Source organism: Clupea harengus, chromosome 22, assembly GCF_900700415.2.
Source record: "Clupea harengus chromosome 22, Ch_v2.0.2, whole genome shotgun sequence".
Taxonomy (NCBI): domain Eukaryota; kingdom Metazoa; phylum Chordata; class Actinopteri; order Clupeiformes; family Clupeidae; genus Clupea; species Clupea harengus.
In genome coordinates this window covers 7,819,621-7,838,815 of record NC_045173.1, presented here as the reverse complement: position 1 = coordinate 7,838,815, position 19,195 = coordinate 7,819,621, and the positions used below count along the sequence as shown (strand labels likewise).

The 19,195-nt window shown below is 42.8% G+C and overlaps 1 protein-coding gene across 1 annotated transcript; it reads left to right on the top strand.

The window, feature by feature from the left end:
• Positions 1 to 787: 787 nt before the first annotated feature.
• On the top strand, positions 788 to 8,131 carry rtn4rl2a (reticulon 4 receptor-like 2 a). Its single transcript, XM_012836964.3, has 3 exons — positions 788 to 3,102; positions 3,678 to 3,904; positions 4,165 to 8,131. The coding sequence occupies exons 1-3, from the start codon at positions 3,045 to 3,047 to the stop codon at positions 5,254 to 5,256; spliced, it is 1,377 nt and encodes a 458-aa protein (XP_012692418.1). The 5' UTR covers positions 788 to 3,044; the 3' UTR covers positions 5,257 to 8,131.
• Positions 8,132 to 19,195: the final 11,064 nt, after the last annotated feature.

Genomic DNA, 19,195 nt, shown 5'->3' with positions numbered 1-19,195 from the left:
GTGTGTCCTGTGTCCTGTGTCGCCTACATATATAACACGTATGTGTTGCAGTGAGTCGTTTGTGCAATAAAAAAACTGACAGCAGTTAGCCTTGTTTGTTTGTTTGTTTGTAAGCCAGAGTGGATCACACAAACACCACCAAGCCAGAGTGGATCACACAAACACCATCAGGGAAGGGTTTGGTGGCCTTATATATTCTGCTCTTCATTACTTTAATTACTCAATTACTCAAATGGAGAAATTATTTTCTGAAATAGGGTTCATAATCATCAGTCTCATGATTGGATAACATTATTGGATACATTGGATAACAACATGCCATATATGTGGCATGTCAGATTTAGATCTAAGATTTAGATTTAAGTGAAGATTTCCGTGGAGCTATTTAGTGTTTTCAAAAATGTTCTAGCACAGGCTTGAAAAAGAAATAGAGCACAGGTTCCGGTGCAAAAGTGTAAATATTGCACAGGTTCCGGTGCAGCAGTGTAAATAGCAAACTGTGAGGATCTCCCAGGCACAAACCAATGAAGGGACAGGAAGAACAAAGATGGAGTGTGACTTGAATCGGGGCGAGTGTGTGCTGGGAAGAAAGCACGGGAGACAGAGACAAAGCCGGCTCGATGCAGCCTTTGTCATGTTCGAGACGAGGCACCAAAAAAAAAGCGTGACTTTCGAAGCGTGACTTTCCTATCTCTCAGTCGATAAATGAAGTCATCTACAATCAAGACTGTTGGTTATCATTCATCTATGGTGGGGGGGGGGGGGGGGGGCATGCTGTCAGTCTAAGAACTGAGTGAGGAAAGAACACATCGTAATTACACCTCTTTGAAACACCTTATCTCTCCTTCTCGTGCACACTTTCTACCACTGCATTTTATTCAGTGTGTTTTTGATCACATTTTCTGTGTTCTTTCCTGCAAGAGAAGCAAGGGAGTAAAAGGGAAAGGGAGCCTCCTGAGTGTAATTAAAGAGAGAGGGCAAATTGTGTATGCGATTGTATGATATACATATAGTAGAGAATAATGAGAAGAGTGGAGGGAGAGATGTAGATGTATGATATACGGTAGAAACTAGTAGAGAATAATGACAAGAGTGGAGGGAGAGGAGATGTGGTTTCATGAGGCCTGTGGGCAGCAGGGGTACTGCGTTTGATCATCGGCGCTCATCATTAAAGCCCATATCTGGTCTGCGGAAGGCAATGTCAATGCAGCCCCGACAGCTGGGCTCAAGATAAGACAGGCGAGCAGGAAGATGCCCATCCTACCCAGTTGCTATGGAAATGTATTGAGTATCCACACCTTACATTCCACAGCAAACACACACTCATACACTCATACTCACCCCAAAACATGAAGAATAAAAAAGGAACTCTTCTCCACTTCTGACTGTTATATACCCTCTGATCATTTCTATAATACAGATTAGGCATGTGCACCCCTTCACTTCTCTGATCCACATGGCTGGGAGTGAGAGGGTGACAGTGGTCACTATGTTTCTCTCTCTGTCATGCAAAGGTGATCTCAGACCAATGTTTGAGGGAAACTGAGCATAGGGGTCCACAGATAAGACCCAGGAGGCTGAGGAAGAACAAAATTTAATTTCATCCTGATTTCTCTTTCCTTTGTTTTACACGTACATTCCTTTCTTTTTATTCACTCTCTCTTCCTCCTCTTTCATCCCTCCCTTCTGTCTACCTCTTCCTCAGTACAGTCAGAGGGATTTCTCACTTTGACAATGGACCTTGTTTTTTTTTTTTTTAATGAGACGAGCAATGCACACATTGTGCTCACCCGGAAACGAACACACAAACACAGCTGGTGGGGCGTGGGCGAAGTAAGGGATGCCTCTGTTGTCCAGTCATCATGCCGGTGAGGAGGAGGAACAGGGCTTGGGCAGCCAGAACATGAAACACCGACTGAGGACGTGTAAAATAACAACACACATATCACAAAACCTGTCTGATCACCAATGAAAAGTATGTTAAAAAAAAAAAAAAAAACCTGCCTGATCTTCACGCTGTTTGTTTCTTTGTCCAGTGGAACATATAGTACACAACGAAACCACAGTGTGCTGAACATGTACACTACAACGTTAAATTTGATCCCCAGCTAACCTGCTTGATTTAGAGTTTCCCATCTTTGTCAATAAAGAAGCCATCTATAACATATATCTCCATATGTGTATTTGTCTGCCTCATTCCTCTCCAAATCACCTACCTCTCTGTCTCTGTGCTGCCACCTGTGAAAACAGACTGGACCTGTTGAGAGTGGGCAGAGAGCGAGAGGAGGAAAGTTGTGTTGGTGCTGAGAAGAGAGAAAAAGGTGAAGAGTTGAAAAAGCCAGTGCCTTTGCCAGTGGTCTCTCGCTCTCTCTCTCTTTCTCGCTCAATGACGCGCACACACACACACACACACACACACACACAGTCATTTAACATATATCGGCTCCAAGTTATCCTTGCTCTATATCTACTGTCTTAAACAGGTATTCCTGCAAAAATGAAGGTTCTTGATGGCCTGCACTGAGTGGTTCTTTTATATGACTAATATTGGTAGTTAAAGTTTTATTCTTTATAGTGAAATGCCTCCAGCAACTTAAAAACGAACTAGATGTATTGGGAATTCAATTTGTCTACCATAACAGAGTTAAAGGAAATTGGCCATATGCGTTTTGCCTCGTGTTCCTCATGCTCCCTGTTAAATCATAAACGAGCCCTGTGCCCTTTGCCTGTAACCCCCTGCCAACACACTCACGTTCTTCGTGGTGAATCTCTAATATCTTCTGTCTACGCGCTCTATCTCAAGCTCCTTCTACCCCTCCCTTTCCGTTTCCCACCCTCGCTTTTGCTTGACCCGGCTGATGACGAAGGAGAGATTCCAAGGTGCCCACTAACGTAGGCGCGAACTGAGTTCGAGTATAAATAGAGCCCTGGACCCATGGTTCGGTACTCTCTCAGTCGCTCCGACTCGGGTACCAGAGCATCAGCGGAGATAGCTGCCAGTCTTTCGCTTCAGCAAGCTAACTCGCTCTCAGCTTTGGTTCGGAATGGAAACCCCTACGATCTCACGGAGCCGGCGGTGCTCCATTGCGCACAATTTTAAGAGTGAGTTTTTTATTATTATTCTTTTGTATGTTCCTTATGTTGATAATGTTGTGCATAATATAAAGTACTAGAGCTGTTACATGTGATTTTCTGTCACTGTGGTTTTGGGGAGAATGTTTGGAAGAAGTGCGTAAAGATTCGTTTCTGTTCGTCTCGGTCTGCCTTAAGGTTTAACTTATACAGCATTTACTTAAAATATTAAAGGTATTTTATGAAGGCTAAAGTTTTATGATTTCCTGTCACTGGACATGAAGAGTTTTCATATTCTGTGTAGGCTATTTCTTTTTAGTTGACTTGAATGCGCGTCTTTAAGAATGTATCAAGGGATATCTGTTTTGGATTTCAGTTTAAATCCTTTTATCTACTCTCTAACTCTTCTGTCTCTGTGTACATTATTCTGTTAGCCAGTCGGCTGATATCAAATATTTGGTTGTTAATCAACATTCCCACTGCGTGCGAACAAAGTAAATAATATTTGTATTGTGAAACACGATACAATATTTGTAGATACATTTGTTCATCGTTCTGATAAGTATTTAAAGGCTAAATATGTGTATGCTCTGTGTCTGCCTTAGGTGGTCTTTCGCTGTGGCTGGTCGTCTGGCTGGTTCTGGTTAAACCGGCTCCCGTTCAGGGCTGCCCGCACTCGTGTGTGTGTTACCCGTCACCCATGACGATCAGCTGTCAGGCGCAAAATCTGACCATTGTACCATCTGGAGTGCCCGACGAATCCCAGCGTGTCTTTCTGCAGAACAACCGCATTACTGAGCTGAGAGTGGGGACCTTCGGATTTGGAACTCAGGTGAGAGTGAAGCTTAATAAATTGGAAAGTTGGATGAAATTTGAATTTTTTAATTTTGGATGAAGTTATCAACTTCAAAACTTTAACAATTTATATTCTTCTACCTTCCCCCATCATCCAAAAACATCCACCATCACTCCTATCCTCCTGTCCTCTCTCTTTCTCTCTCTCTCTCTCTCTCTCTCTCTCTCTCTCTCTCTAATTCTCATTTGCCCTCCTCACTCCCATCCTTTTCCCCACTCTTTCCATTACCCTCACAGGTCCTCTGGCTTTTCTCCAACAACCTCACCTGGATTGAGTCTGGCGCCTTCGGTGAGATGCGTGACCTGGAGGAGCTCGACCTGGGTGACAACCCTCATCTGCGCCGTCTGGAAGGGGGTGCCTTCCGTGGCCTGGAGAAGCTGCAGAGCCTGCACATGCACCGGTGCCGGCTGGCAGCTCTGCCCCATGACATTTTCCACAAGCTGTACAGCCTGCAGTTCCTCTACCTGCAGGAAAACCAGCTCCACTTCCTGCAGGATGACCTGTTCTCTGACCTCATCAACCTGAGCCAGCTTTTCCTCCATGGCAACCGCATCCGCACCCTGTCCGAGAATGTGTTCCGGGGCCTGGTCAACCTGGACCGGCTGCTGCTGCACGACAACCGTGTGCGACAGGTCAACCGCCGCGCCTTCCGCGACCTTGGCCGTCTCACCATGCTCTTCCTCTTCAACAACTCCCTGGCAGAGCTGCCCGGTCAGGCGATGCGTGACATGGACTCCATCCAGTTCCTGCGGCTCAATGGCAACCCCTGGGCCTGCGGCTGTGAGGCCAGGCCCCTCTGGGACTTTTTCCGCTCCAACCGCATCTCCAGCTCTGAGCTCGTCTGCGCCTCCCCTTCCCCTCGCCGTGGCCTTGACCTGCGTTTCATGCGGGAGATGGACTTCGCCCTCTGCCCGATGCCCGATCCTGGCTCCCTGGCCGGCTCCACCACCACCACCTTCAAAACCAATACCCGCTGGTGGTTCTCCAAGCACAAGCCAGTGTCCTCCTCCAAGGGTATCTTCGAGAAGAGTACCGAAACCGTGAAGGCGTTCCCCTTCAACGGGGGTAAGCCCACGTCTACCAAGTACGAGTTGAGCGAGGATGAGGCCCTCCTCCCCAAGCTGGACCCCGAGGAGTACTGGGCCAACTATGAAAACGAAGATGCCGGTGCCACACTGCGCTGCTTTGAGCTTGAGTGTGCGCCCGACTTTGATGTCCTTCCACCCTCCTCCTCGGCGTCCTTCTCCTCTATCTCTTCCCACTTCTCCCTCCTCTCGCTGCTCTCCCTGTCTCTCCTCACTGTCTCTATCCACCTTCTTTTTGGCTGAGTCCACACCCCCCCACCCCACCCCCTGAACACTTCTTGTCCCTTACAGGGATTCCTGTTTACTCCCTCACTCTTCAAATCATCTTCACTCCTCTCAACATCTTCCGCCAGACTTTTGTATCTCTGTTCTGTTCAGTTTGAGCCTCTAGACCTCCAGGGCTCTAGAGGGCACTATACTGATAGAGGATACATCTGGGGAAGGAGGGGGTTTGGGATAGATGCTATTGCAGATTGTGTTATGGCATAGCTGCAAAGGAAATGTATTGATTCATAATCTCAGCCAGTACGGTTAGTGAGAGTACTGTGTTTACTTTACCTGGTGATGTGGTTATCCTCAACCAGTGTCACCACAGTCAGTGCAGGTTATGTTTTTCTTCATGTACAGCATTTATACAGTTCTATCTTCAGCTATTTGTGCTAATAGACAACCGTGATTGTGCTGTTGCTACTGCTGTTAGTGGTACTGCTGTTTTTGACTAGTGCCAATACTACTACTACTACTACTGTTATTGCAAGTGGCACTATACTCTATTCCTAGGGCTGATCAGTACCATCAGAACCATCACTACTGTTATTGCAATGACTGAAGTCATTAGATCATCTAATACTACTTTGCTGTGAATTGTCAGCATACAAGATCATTTGTTGCCACATTGTGCACATTACGTAGGCTAATATTAGCATTAAATGAACATGGATTGCTTTGATTCTACATCAGAGCTTGAGTCCACAGGGAGAAGAATACCAGATGGGGCTAGCAGGAATTAGGCTTCTCTGTTTCTGCAGACAGTACGATGAGGCTCAGCAGTGAGAAGGCAAAGTGAGAAAACCGAGCTCTCGGTAAGGAGAGACCATTAAGGTGAAATCATAAAGAGAGTTTGGCAATGGAACATATAGAATGATCTAGAAAGAGAGAAGGACAAAGGTCAGGGAGACAAGAGACAGCACGCCCAGGCCAGAGAAAAGAAGTGAAGACAGGGACTTACTTTTATGATTAAATGAATTTGAGTTGCAATTAAGTTGCAATTTTCCGTCTTTGTTTGTATGCATCTGCAATGTCATTGTCACTAACTGTTGTAAATACTTCATCATGGAGAGCACACTGTACATAGTTTCCTTTCCAATCTTCTTTGTTATGATTGGTTGTTCCTGTGGGTGATGTAATTTGTCTGACCCAATGCAATATGATGTATGGAGAATGCAAGACCAGAAATGTACTTGTCAAAAATGTATGTTTTCAATTGAAATAGATTTACACAACTCTTTGAAGTCAGTCTGGGTTGTTTGATTACAAGATCCTTTTTATTGATTTAAAAGTCCCTCAATTTCTGTGGGCACTCTCACTGGGTATCCTTATCTGATTGCTTTTGTCACAATCAGTTTTTTCCATTTAATGTCACTTCAAACTCTTTAATCCTCATTAATCCCCATGAACTAAAAAACATACCTTGATTTGGAAACATCAGTCTTTCAGAAGATCGTAGTTTCTCAGCTGTTGGACTGGGCAAGGCCCATGTACAATATGGGAGAAACTGGAGAGATGCCTGAGATTACTGAAGGCCAAGGCTTACCACAAATAAGACGACTACAGACTATTACCTGGGCTCAATACAATACCTAAAGTCCTCATAGAACAGTACATAAGATCATGGACTAACTGTGAGAAGAGGTTGAGGTATTGACTGACATGATGTCACGAAGGCGAGTGAAATCACTAGCTGACAGCCTGACTGACAGATTGGCGGTCTGAGTTGACATATTGGTGTACCACCATGAACTTTGACAGTTTCTCAGTCAATATGCTCAATCTTGGCCTGACATGCAAAATTGGTGAACAGCAAGACCTTCGTCTGATTGGTGGAGACTTGAGACTGATGAATATGGCTCAAGTCCATCTCTTGTTTTCTTCATTTTCTCCGTTATTTCGTTCACTGGACACCTGTTGTGTTATTTGTCACATTCTAATCACTTTGTCCTGTTCTGCAGCACGTTTGTTCCTTGGTCATCATGGACTGTCTCACTCCCTCACTCACATGTGGGTTTCATGCCTTGACTAAGGGAGACATGCACTGAGAGAACTCCTCTTCCTCTAAGCAAGGCAAAGACATCTACACACTGGAGAGGTGGAGAGGACAAGGGCAGACAGAGTGAAGGTGCTTGTGTGGGTGGCAGTGAAAAGGACAGAGCGAGAAAGAAGTAGAGGATGGAGGAAAAGAAAAACAGTTTGGAAAGAGGAGGATATGGACTCCAGGCACTGAGTTTGAAAAGGCAGCAATTTGAATAGATGGAGAGAAAAAGAAATAAAGACAGATAGACAAGAGTGATAAAGGGATGACATGACAATAAGTTCAGAATGCAGTAACAACACATTCGTTATTATCATCTCCTGTCCGCTCTCATCAGTGCATCTCTCCTTTCAATGTAAAGGAGAAGAGTAATCCTGGAATCCTACTGGTTGTTACTTTAGAAGCAATGTTTTTATTGTTATTGTTAGTCCTTTTTAGCAATATTCCTTTCTTCTCCGCAGTCTTGGGGGGTCATGTTCTTTTTTTGTGTTCATTCTTTTGTTTTATTCCTGAAAGGTACAAGGATGCAATGTAATGTTATATGGGTGAGGTCAAACTGCATACTGGTGCTCTCAAGTGACCATTTTTGTGAGGTTGCTTTCAGATGACCAAAGCACTAGTTATACCTTTTTACCCGGTATTTTGAGTGGATGTGGATGTGAGAAGAGTGCATGTCTGTATGAAAGTGTGTGTATGTATGTATGAGTATGTTGAATGGCAGCATATCTCTGAGAGAACAAGTTGTCTGTTAACTGTCATCTTTTTCTCAGATGGAGAATAAAAGATTTTATGTGGTTTTGAAAAAAAAAACCAGCATGGAGTGGGTGTATCTTTTTCATCCTTGGGAGACGGCCAAATGCTGGAAGCAAATACACGCACACACACACACACACACAAAGCACTCTTTTCTTTATTGTGTAATCATAGCAGCACTCAAAAGGCAACATGTATTATCTAGTAATAGTTCTAGTTCTAGTAATTAACAAACAGTATCAAATCAGAAAAGCACATTCAAGTTGTTTAAATGTAAGATTCCTAAGGTAAACTCCCCATATTATATCTATGACAACAGCTCCAAACATTGAGGGAGGATGATGACACCCATATATGTCAATCATCATGTCAATCTATTTATATATCTATCTATCCATCTACTGTACCTCTGTCCCCTCTCTCTTTCTATCTCTGTCACTCTCTCTGGACTGCGCGTAGAACCCCAGATGGTGCTTGTTGAAAGAGCAGCTGAAGGGTGTGAACCAGTTCTGAATGGAACCCAATGTGTCCATGACAAACTGAATCAGTGAATGTGACATGCTTTCTGGAGGCTGAGAGCAATAGCAGACGGCTTATCCTCCATACTTGGGTCTTTCCTCCAGCACGTCTACCTGTGAGGTGATACCCACATTCTGTCGAGCCATGTCTCTGTTTTGGCTCTGGCTCCGGTGTACTGCCGAGACTCCTGAGGAGCAGCAGGGCAAGTAGCCCATTATTTGACTTATTGGCTCATTAGGATTCATTTCAGGTAAGATTTTACCAAAACTGCTCCCTCGGTGCTACGGCGCAGTCACCAACATGGTAGATTGTCTCCCCAGCAACACAAATCAATCCAAAGTGGCTATCAATGAGCCGTATTCCTCCTCTTTCAGTGTGCATCCCACCCCACCTATTGTGAGCAGACTGGAGTTGGGTCTTTTTTTTTGGAATGGCTGTCAGTGGGAGAGAGTGCAACATCAGCTTGCCAGTGCCTAATTGGACGGCGAGTGCATGTGCGCAAATTGGGCCCGTGCGTCAACGCAGCCTCCACCCGCGCACAGACTGGCCAAAGGCCGCGTCAGTTAGAGAGTCAGCAGCAACGGGCTGCTGTGAGTGGGCCCAGAGAGGCAAGAGGCGGGGTTTAGTGTCAACGCAAGCTGCCAATTGTTGAATATTAATGTGGATAGCATGTGAGTCAGTGGGGGGAGTGAACAAAGTGAGAGAAGGAGTGTGAGAGTGAGAGGAGTGGATGGGAGATCGGACCATTTAAAGCCATTCTTGGCACCGGAAGGCATGAGGTATTTGGCATACGTCAGCCAGCTCACCCGTGTGACAGACAGACGTAGGGTTTCGCACAAGTATACCCCAATGTGAGAAGATCTGTGGAGGGTTTGTTGGAGAAGAGGGGGGCACACATGGTGACAATACAGGCACGCGCATGCTGGCATGTCAATGCACACACACACACACACACACACACACAAACATATATCTTATTCATAGATATATTGGGATTCTGACACACTGTTTGATGATGCATGTCTTATACATACACACACCCACACATCTATGAATTCTGGTTGGATGGTTCGTTTTCTAATTTTCACATATTCTCCTCTGACACAGCTGCAAGCTGTAAGGTCTGCTCTCCACACCTCTCCTATGTACCTGAAAGACGTCACAGGATCTCACCCTCTGTATTTCTTGATGGTAATTTTTCTAATACCACAGATAGGTGGAGACTCAGTTAGAGAATAATGGTGCACTGCCTCAGTGTTGGTTCACAGGGAAAGTTGTTGATTACTGGATCCAGCCGTGAGCAAATGTTAAGATGCCTGATTATTTGGTAAAGATGTTTCTCACAGGGGTGGGGGTATAAAGAATACAACTCTGACATGACTTGAGATATGAGGTTGTGAAAACACACATTCCATCACACCTCCTGCTATTCCTAGGACACCGTATTCCAGATGGCAGAACACTTAAACAGAGACCCTTACATTCCAACCTAAGTCTAATTAAGAGGCAAAATACAAATTAATATGAGATTAATTGGATTACTGATTATTGTCAATCATTATTAATTATGATCTTAAATCCTGATTTCCAACCCCTTCACCCTATACCTCTCTCATTTTTTCCCTCTCGCGCCTTTGCAAAGTTGTTTTTCTCACCCTCCATGTTCCTCCTCTGGTTCGCTCATGGCGTCATCACCTCACACATCTCTACTTCTTACCTTCACTTTTTTTCTCCATTTCCCTGAAAGTGAGTTCACCGAAATAAGAACTCAAGACTCCCAGTCTGTCTCTTCTCCCTTTTGTTCCTTTTTTGAACTTTCCTCATTAGTGTTCTACTGTAAATGAAAGAAACAAATAACGACATCCCAGTCTTTCCGTCAAGGCTGCACAGCCTGTTCATAGCTCTGTGTTTCTCATATAAGCTTCAAAACCTGGTGTGTGTTTCAGCTAAATTTTTAATACACAAACATTCAAAAAAGATAGATAGATAGATAGATAGATAGATAGATAGATAGATAGATGGATGGATTTTCTTTTTAATGAATTTGAAACTGCTTGTGCTGAGTCCCAGTAATGATAGCCCCAAGGGATGAGTGATGGTAGGGCAGACACAATGGATTCACGTGAACAAGAGAAGGAGTGAGGGAGGCACAGCGAGGAGAGGTGTGATTATTGAGTCACAATTCTTGGATCTCTTTGTTTTCTGCCAACATTTGGAGGGATGATGTGTGAAGTAACCAGAGAAAGGCACACCCATACACACATAGACGCTCAAGAAAATACGCACACTGCCTCATTAGGGTATTAGTCTCACATTTGCGGTTTATTTGGCTGTCCTCTGGGAAGAACGCGTTTTTTTAAGGGAGGAATAGTACGTCATCATGTTCGTCACTAGAGGGCTCACGTGCCACGATACCATGTGCTAACTGGAAAATATTATCCAATAGTATAGAACTATTTCATTTATATTTCATTCCTTAAGTCCCTATGGGCTTCGAGATTTAGACTGTGGGATCTTGCTGCAGCCTCATACTTGTTAAAGATCATATTAGTAAAACTGTTAACATGTATTTGTTCATATAAGTTAATTCAAATTAATGTAATTATACATGATATGATACTCAAGTTTCTCTGTTTTAATGGATTTAAATTTACACACATCCATAAGAGTTATTTTATTTTTCAATACAGATTTTCCAATATGGTCACAAACATTAAAATTGCAAACCTTCAGTTTAAAGCCTGAAACATTTATCACTGGTCAATCATTTTTTTTAATAAAAAAACAACCATTATGGGATAGGTCTAAAAGCAGAATGACACATGTCATAATATTTGCAATATACTGCAAACTTGGTATCAGCCTGTTATCAGTAGTCACTTCCATTTTAGAAGTACATCTCAAATGTAATGGTAGCAGGCCAGCCAGGATTAGCACCATGCTGTGTACCAGGGTGACCCCAGTCAGTCAGACAGACAGACATCACAAACTGAACCAAGTAGTGTCATTGTCAGTGAAAATACATCCAACTGATACCACAGCATAACTCATCATGCGCAACACAAACATATCATAATGGTAACGGTTCCTAACTTTAAAACAGCTTTTTCCTTCACTTTGCTTGGGCAAACTGTTGAACCAAGTCCTCAAAGTTCCATTGCTAGTTTCAATAGATGTCTGGTCAATTTTGCGGTCTATTTCAGGCATGTTTTACCACCAAAGACCTTCTTCTAGTACTAACAGTTCGGTTCGTGCCTTGTAGATTTAGCATTCTGCATTAAAAACAAGCTGAGATAGCTCCCATTGCCTGAGATAGCCCCCATTTCTCCCATTGCCTGAGAAAACCCCCAATTTCTCCCATTGCCTGGTACCAAAGGCCCATGGCCATATATGGATAATCCAGCCTCGAATGGCAGTGCCATTATTTTACTTTCAAAATCAGGAAATTGCCAGTTAACAGTTCTGTAAAGGTCATATGGGCGAGTCAACTATTTTTCTTCCGCCACTCTCAAGGCCACACACAGAGAAAAAAGCATTAACCTGAGTAATGCTCATTTGTGTCACAGTAGGATCTGTGCATGCAGTGGTTGTTTACTCTGTGCACATGATCTTTTTAGCTAGCTATACATCTTGCAGGGAGCTGTGCTACTTAATGAGTTGAATATGGTAATATTTCAAACTGCATTTGAAGAGTTGTTGGTGTGTGTGTGTGTGTGTGTGTGTGTGTGTGTGTGTGTGTGTGAGAGAGAGAGAGAGAGAGAGTGTAAGAGAGAGAGAGAGAGAGAGAAAAAGAATTCTGCATGTTGCAGACAATGTGCAAATTAGAGATCTTTTCCTGTTTGCTATGTGGTGGTGCACATTGGTACACTCAAAATGTTCCCATTTTTGCTCATTGCTGCAATAAAGAGTGTGTGTGTGTGTGTTCTTTGTATCTAATTTTGGAGATTTTATCATCATCTGGCTACCATTCAAAACATCCAGACACTGAGGGGGAGGTCGGGTGGGGTGGCGAGGGAGTTTTGGGTCTACGTCGGTCTGAAGTTGCATCACCAGAGTGGGGTGTGTTCGCTCCTGAAAGAAGGACTGTGGCGATCTATTAATAAACACAGACAGACTGAGGAGGAGGATCAATGAACTCAACGTCAGCTGGGGGCTCTCTTTGTGCTCCTGCCAATCTCTCCCATTCACCCCAATACAGTCATTCTCCACTGAGGTAGTGCTGCTGATGACAGCTTCATGAAACATGCAGAGGATTCCTTGTTATTTCTAGATGCCCAACGTGTGTCATCTTGACGTTGTTAGAGGAAGTTGGAGACGATGCTATATCATGCAAATGTTTTGGTCTCTTTTTGTGGCTGAAATGAGAATGTATTAATCATCCCTGTTAGAGGTGCACAGCGACATCATTATCTGTATCTGTCGTTTCGAGTTTATTTTATTTATTTTGCATATAATTAATTGTGAAATATATTTCCACAGCCCCATACATATTTGTATTTTTAACTAAACTAAGTTTTATGAACTGTGTGAACCCCAGAAGCCTGTCCAAATGTCTGTGGTACATTGTACAACAATGTCCTCCATGATCAACAGGGAATTTGTGAGGGTGAGGGTACCCTGTATCATGGTGCAGTTACAGATAGAAGCAAGAGGGGCAAGAGGGGCGAGAGGGGCAAGAGGTTCTGGCAAATCACTTCACCCGAAGTTTCTGTAATTTGCTTCCTGGGAGGGCCTGGGCAGATCCAGTCTCAACAAAGGCTGGTTGCTGCAGAGTATTGTCTATTGCTGGCGGGGGGGGGGGGGGGGAGGAGGAGACATGGTCACCAAGGGATGTTTGAGATGCATGTGGTTGTGCATTACGGATGTTGTTGTGTTGTGTTTCACATCCCTGCCTCTGCGTATTGTGGTCCCCTGATAGTACTGGTTGTTCGACTTTCTCTTGCTAGGGGTGGGGTATCAAAATGACACATACAAACATTACGTACATAGAAAGAGACCTGTTGCTATTTCCAAGACTTTTCATTTTACTTGTAATGTACACCATCTGAACTGGTTCTGAACTACGGTATAAAGCATGATAGCTAAGCTAAGGTTATTTTAAACCTTATCTAGCTTAAAAATAATGTTGAAATGGTTAGTAGACTTCCTATTATTTATATTGATATACTCTAATTGATTGCCTACTAACATAACATGCTTAGTCTGCATCATTGCCAGAGGACGCATATTTAACATGCTTTTTTTTTTTTTAAAGTAACTTTACTCCAGACACAAAACTGTACCAGGTTACTGTTTTGAAAATGTCTTACAGATAATGGCATAATGATCATTGCTTTGTGTTACCGAAGTTTATGCTGCCAGTTCACACACAAGCCACCAGCTGCTGCCATCGTGTGTCTGATGATGCAAGGGGCTGCGCTCGCGCCCTCTGTCACATCTCTACAACACACACTAAATAACAAGTCCATACTGAATTAAAAGTGTACTCATGTGTTACATGCATATGGCTATCTCCTAAACGTGTTTCTGTCTGTTTAAATAACCATGAAATACTTGGTATTGTGTTATTTGACGCCAAGTTGAAATTCCATAAAACCTGTAGTTGATACATATAGCATGTAAAATCTTAAACGGATATTTGAATATTGACTGAAAAACATGTTTTTTTTTAAATGGAGGAAATGAACAGATATAATACAGCTCAAAACGACAGGTGATATGTTTAGGGGTTTGAGTTTATACAGGGGTTTGAAAGAAATCTGCACATGACATTCTTGTTCCATTAAACAACTTTAGTAATTGAACAACTAGTTAGTGAAAACAAAGTCATATGTTGCAAACAGAATGGCCATTTTTATATAAATAAGGAATACACTTTCAGGATATCATTTTGTATTGACCACATGACTAAGTATTTCGAATGTCTTGGTTACAAACCATGACCAAAAGGACTTGCATTTAGGTGACACTGACATTCACTGGCATATTTATTTCCTTTTGAGACATAAACTAAGCATTTTGAGCAAGTTACGGGCTTTTGTAGGTAATCCGCTGTGTGGTAGTGTTTGTATGAATTGTATCGAGAAATGCGCTTACTGTTTTGAAAATGTTATGGATGATTTGAGAAATGTATTATACAAAGCCCACATAGACATCCAACACCTCCAGCAACATAATGTATCACTCCACTGACGTATTTCTCACAGATTGAATCGAAACACATCCTTATTAACTGAATGGAAATACATCCTTATAACACCCTGTTCCTACACCTTGTCACACCTCTCCACACATCTATCTACCCTGTCAACTCACTTATTCATGTTTTCCTCCTTGTTACTTTGGTTCCTCTTTTGACATCTCTCCTGCCCTCTCTTCTCCTCTCCTGTCCTCTCTTCTCCTGTCCTCTCCTCTCATGTCCTCTCCTCTCTTCTCCTGTCCTCTCCTGCCCTCTCTTCTCCTCTCCTCTCTTCTCATGTCCTCTCCTACCCTCTCTTCTCCTGTCCTCTCCTCTCATTTCCTGTCCTCTCTTCTCCTGTCCTCTCCTCTCTTCTCCTGTCCTCTCTTCTCCTCTCCTGTCCTCTCCTCTCATGTCCTGCCCTCTTCTCTCATGTCCTGTCCTCTCTTCTTCTCTCCTCTCCTGTCCTGTCCTCTCATGTCCTGTCCTCTCTTCTCATGTCCTGTCCTCTCTTCTCCTGTCCTCTCCTCTCATGTCCTGTCCTCTCCTCTCTTCTCATGTCCTCTCTTCTCCTGTCCTCTCATGTCCTGTCCTGTCCTGTCCTGTCCTCCTCTCATTTCCTGTACTGTCCTCTCATGTCCTTTTACTCTCTCTGTCCCTGTCTCTCTGTTCAGTTTCTCCCACTCAGCCTCATCTCTTCTGCTGCTCTTCTCGTCTCTCTTGTTTCCCTGGTCTTCCCTCCACACTCCTCTCCATCTGTCAAACTCCTTCTTCTGCTCTCCTCACTCATTTCATAAGCTTTCTCTTCCTGTGGGATTTTTTTCTATCCTCTCCTCCAACCCTTACTCCCCGGGAGTAGATCAGCAGAAGAGGAGAACAGACTTGGGGTAAAAATAGAGCCTGTGTCTTGCCTCTGTGGCCCCCACGGGGCTCGCTGATCTCCTCCAATCCTACCACAGATGGCCATCGCGTCATGACTCACACTTCTGACACCCCTTCATTCATCTGTTTCTCAGTCTGTTGACCTCTCCCTCTCCCATCCTCTCCCTTTGTCCCCCTCCCTCTCTGAGCCTTTTCTCCTTCTTCAGTTCTCAGTAGTCTGGTCCATATTCCATAGGTGGCATTGATAGCTCAGGTTAGAGTGCCATCGTGTGGCAACTGGAGCAACTGCAATTGCTTCAATAATGGGTGTGGTGTAATGAGCACAAGAAAAAGTCGCTGGTTGGATGCATGACATCACCACAGAGACGCCTTTGCTCTTAATGTAAAAATTACATCAAACAAAGAAAGAATCTTGTTCTGATGGTTTATTTGTAAAGCATATACCAACTCTTTTTTATTTAATAGGCACTATTACAACACACAAGGCATACGTTGAGGTATGAGGTATAATTCAGTCAACCTCCTGCTGGCCTTTAGCTAACCTCTAACTTGTTCTTTACCCCATGTCTCCTGTTATTGTTTCTTTACTTACCTGGAGAGACAGAGGGATGTCTCCTGTTATTGTTTCTTTACTTACCTGGAGAGACAGAGGGATGTCTCCTGATTGTGTTTCCCCTAAGCTGAGTGTAATAGTGGCCCTTCTTGAATATGTATCTATGTATGTACTGTATGTAGTGTAGGTATATGTGTGTGTGTGTCTGTGTGTGAATGTATTCATGTATGTAGGTATGTATGCATATATATATATATATATATATACATACTGTATGCTTCTCTTTTCTCTGTCTGACTTTCTCTCTCTCTCTCTGTCTCTGTGTCTCTCTCTCTCTATCTATCTCTCCCTCTATCTCTCTATCTCTCGTTCTCTCGTTCTCTCTCTTTCTGTGGCACACACAAACACACCCACAGCAGACTTTCATCTCTCACACTCCTACATGAATGATATTCACACCTCATGGCGGCCCCAGTTGGAGAGTAAAGATGGCTGGCAGAAACCAAGGACACATATGCACTGTTGCACAAATAAATATTAAAGGTAAGGTCAAAGGCACTAGGTCAAAGACTTATACAATTGCCAAGCAAACCGATGTGTCAGAGATCCCAGATTAAGGCAATATCGCCACTGTATCTCGACAGTCCACCAGATAAACCGTAGTGCTTCTTCTATTGTTCAAAACAATAACATTTGTTGACACTGACTGGGTATGCCGTTTTGAGCCTGTAAAAAAATAAAGTAATATAGTTTTGCTCACTCTCTCTGTCTCTCTCTCTCTTACACATGCATGTGCACACACCCACACACACACATAGTCTCACTCATGTATGGTCCATGCTACCACCCCCTTCAAATCACTTCAGTCTTGCTTCCTCTTAAAGGTACAGAGTGTAGGCTATTTCTCATTGTCCAAAATGTGAAATGTCTGTGGACTTAAAACAGTAATTGAATTGATACTATCCTGAAAGTGTGATAGAGAACATTTCCCTATTTATGTTTATTTAGTCAGTCTTCTGTAGGCATTTTAATGTATTTCCTTCCAAAAACAACCACATATATAAAAATACCACAAACAAAGAATCAAGGACAAATATTTTAAAGATGTTTTTCCACCTTACACATCGTTTATGTAGATGTATTTGCATTTTTTGATAACAAAGTCTGTAATCTGCACCTTTCAAAAAAACATGCCACAGTTGATAGTGAAACTGGTGCCCATGAACAAACTGAAGGGAAATTATTTTGCTGAAATCACAAAATGTATTCTGTATAAAATTGTCAGATGTAGTTTTGTAATGATATTGGCATGAATGTTCAAATCCTTCCCCTGATATGATTGCAGCCTACCCTAGAGTATGCTGGGGGAAAAGGTATGAAGACAGAGCAGCTTACTTAACTTAACGGCTGCATCTTTTAATTAATGTGACAAAAATAAGCATGCTTGAAATTATTACTTTGATATAGAGGAGACGATGATAAGGACTGAGAATGTTTAAAAATGGATTGATTAATTAATGAAAATGTATAAATGAATTGATTTCTTTAAAATAAATGAATTGCTTATAAGATCTAAGCAACATGTTCTCTGTCTAGGATTGAAAAACAAAAGTATCTTCAACTGAACACCATTAACACATCATTTGTGCTGTGGTCCACAAGAGAGAGCTAAGATAAGGTAAAATGAGAATCTGTGCACTTTCAATATCCCTGTGTGTGTGTCTGTGTGTCTGTCTGTGTGTGTGTGTGTTTGTGCATGAATCTCTCTCTCTCTCTAATGATCTATCTATCTCTTGCTTTCAATCTGTGTGCATGTGTGACACAGTGGATGTAGTTATATTATGGTACAGTATTTGATACTGGTACTAGGCTCTTTTCCACTGAAAAGGTGGCACGGACATTAACAGGAACAGCTCCCTAACTGGCCCTCTCAGCCTTTCTTTTTCCATTGCGGCACAGGAACTAGACTTATAAGTAAAATAGCCTAATATTTTGATGTTTGATCGCTATGTCAATTCTGAGCATGGCAAAATAATGATATACAGTATTTCTTCAGCAGCAGCACCAGCATTCAAATGTTAAAGCAGAGATAATCTAAATAATGTTAGGATTACCTCAAAGTTGAGTCGACAGTTGAATTTAGCTATAAAGTTGTTAACGTTCGATGATGATTCATTAAAGCCTATATCTGACGTTTTCCTTGTGTTCATTCAGTGACTAACATCAACAGGATACAAATGTGAGCTATACTTTATTTTCCCGTATTCACCATGTAACCTCTGGTAAATCTTGAGCTCGATGTTGTCTTCCACTCACATCACAAGCGCCACCCAGCAGTTTCAGTGCCACACAGTAGTACCTACCATGAAGTAGGTATTTTTGTCACCCCCAAAAACGGTCTTGAAAGAGGTCCTACATGGGGCTGTTCCTGCAGTGGAAAACCTCCTAAAGGTGGCGGGCCCCCCTAAACCAGCCCGCAGGTTCCTGCTGTGGGAAAGTGCCTCCTGATTTTTTTCTTTGTCAGACATCCACCTCATCTGTTAGGTCTGTGAGGTCAGAGTCCAGTGCTGAGTCTTACCAAGGCCTTTGTGCTTGAGTGATTTTATAGTTTCAGATTTATATCATTATGTCTGCCTGGTGGTGACAGATGTTGGTCAGCTTTGTAGGGATATAAAGTATAGGCCCTTGGTGGGCTTATCTGCAAAAGCCTGCTGTCACAGTAATCCTCTGTGTTAGCTTGTACACACACACACACACACACACACACTTAGTATGTCAGTATGTCGGGTTCTCTCCTAAGCTACATGCATGTGAAATTAAATTTAAATAATTGTCTCTACATAATTCTAATATAGCGGCACTCTGAGATTCTTTTGAATGAAGAGTGCATTACAAATTAAATAAAATATTAATTAATTATTATTATTATAAATACCTCAATTATTGTGGAATCGAGGTGAATGTGTGGTCTTCCCACTTTCTGATTTAC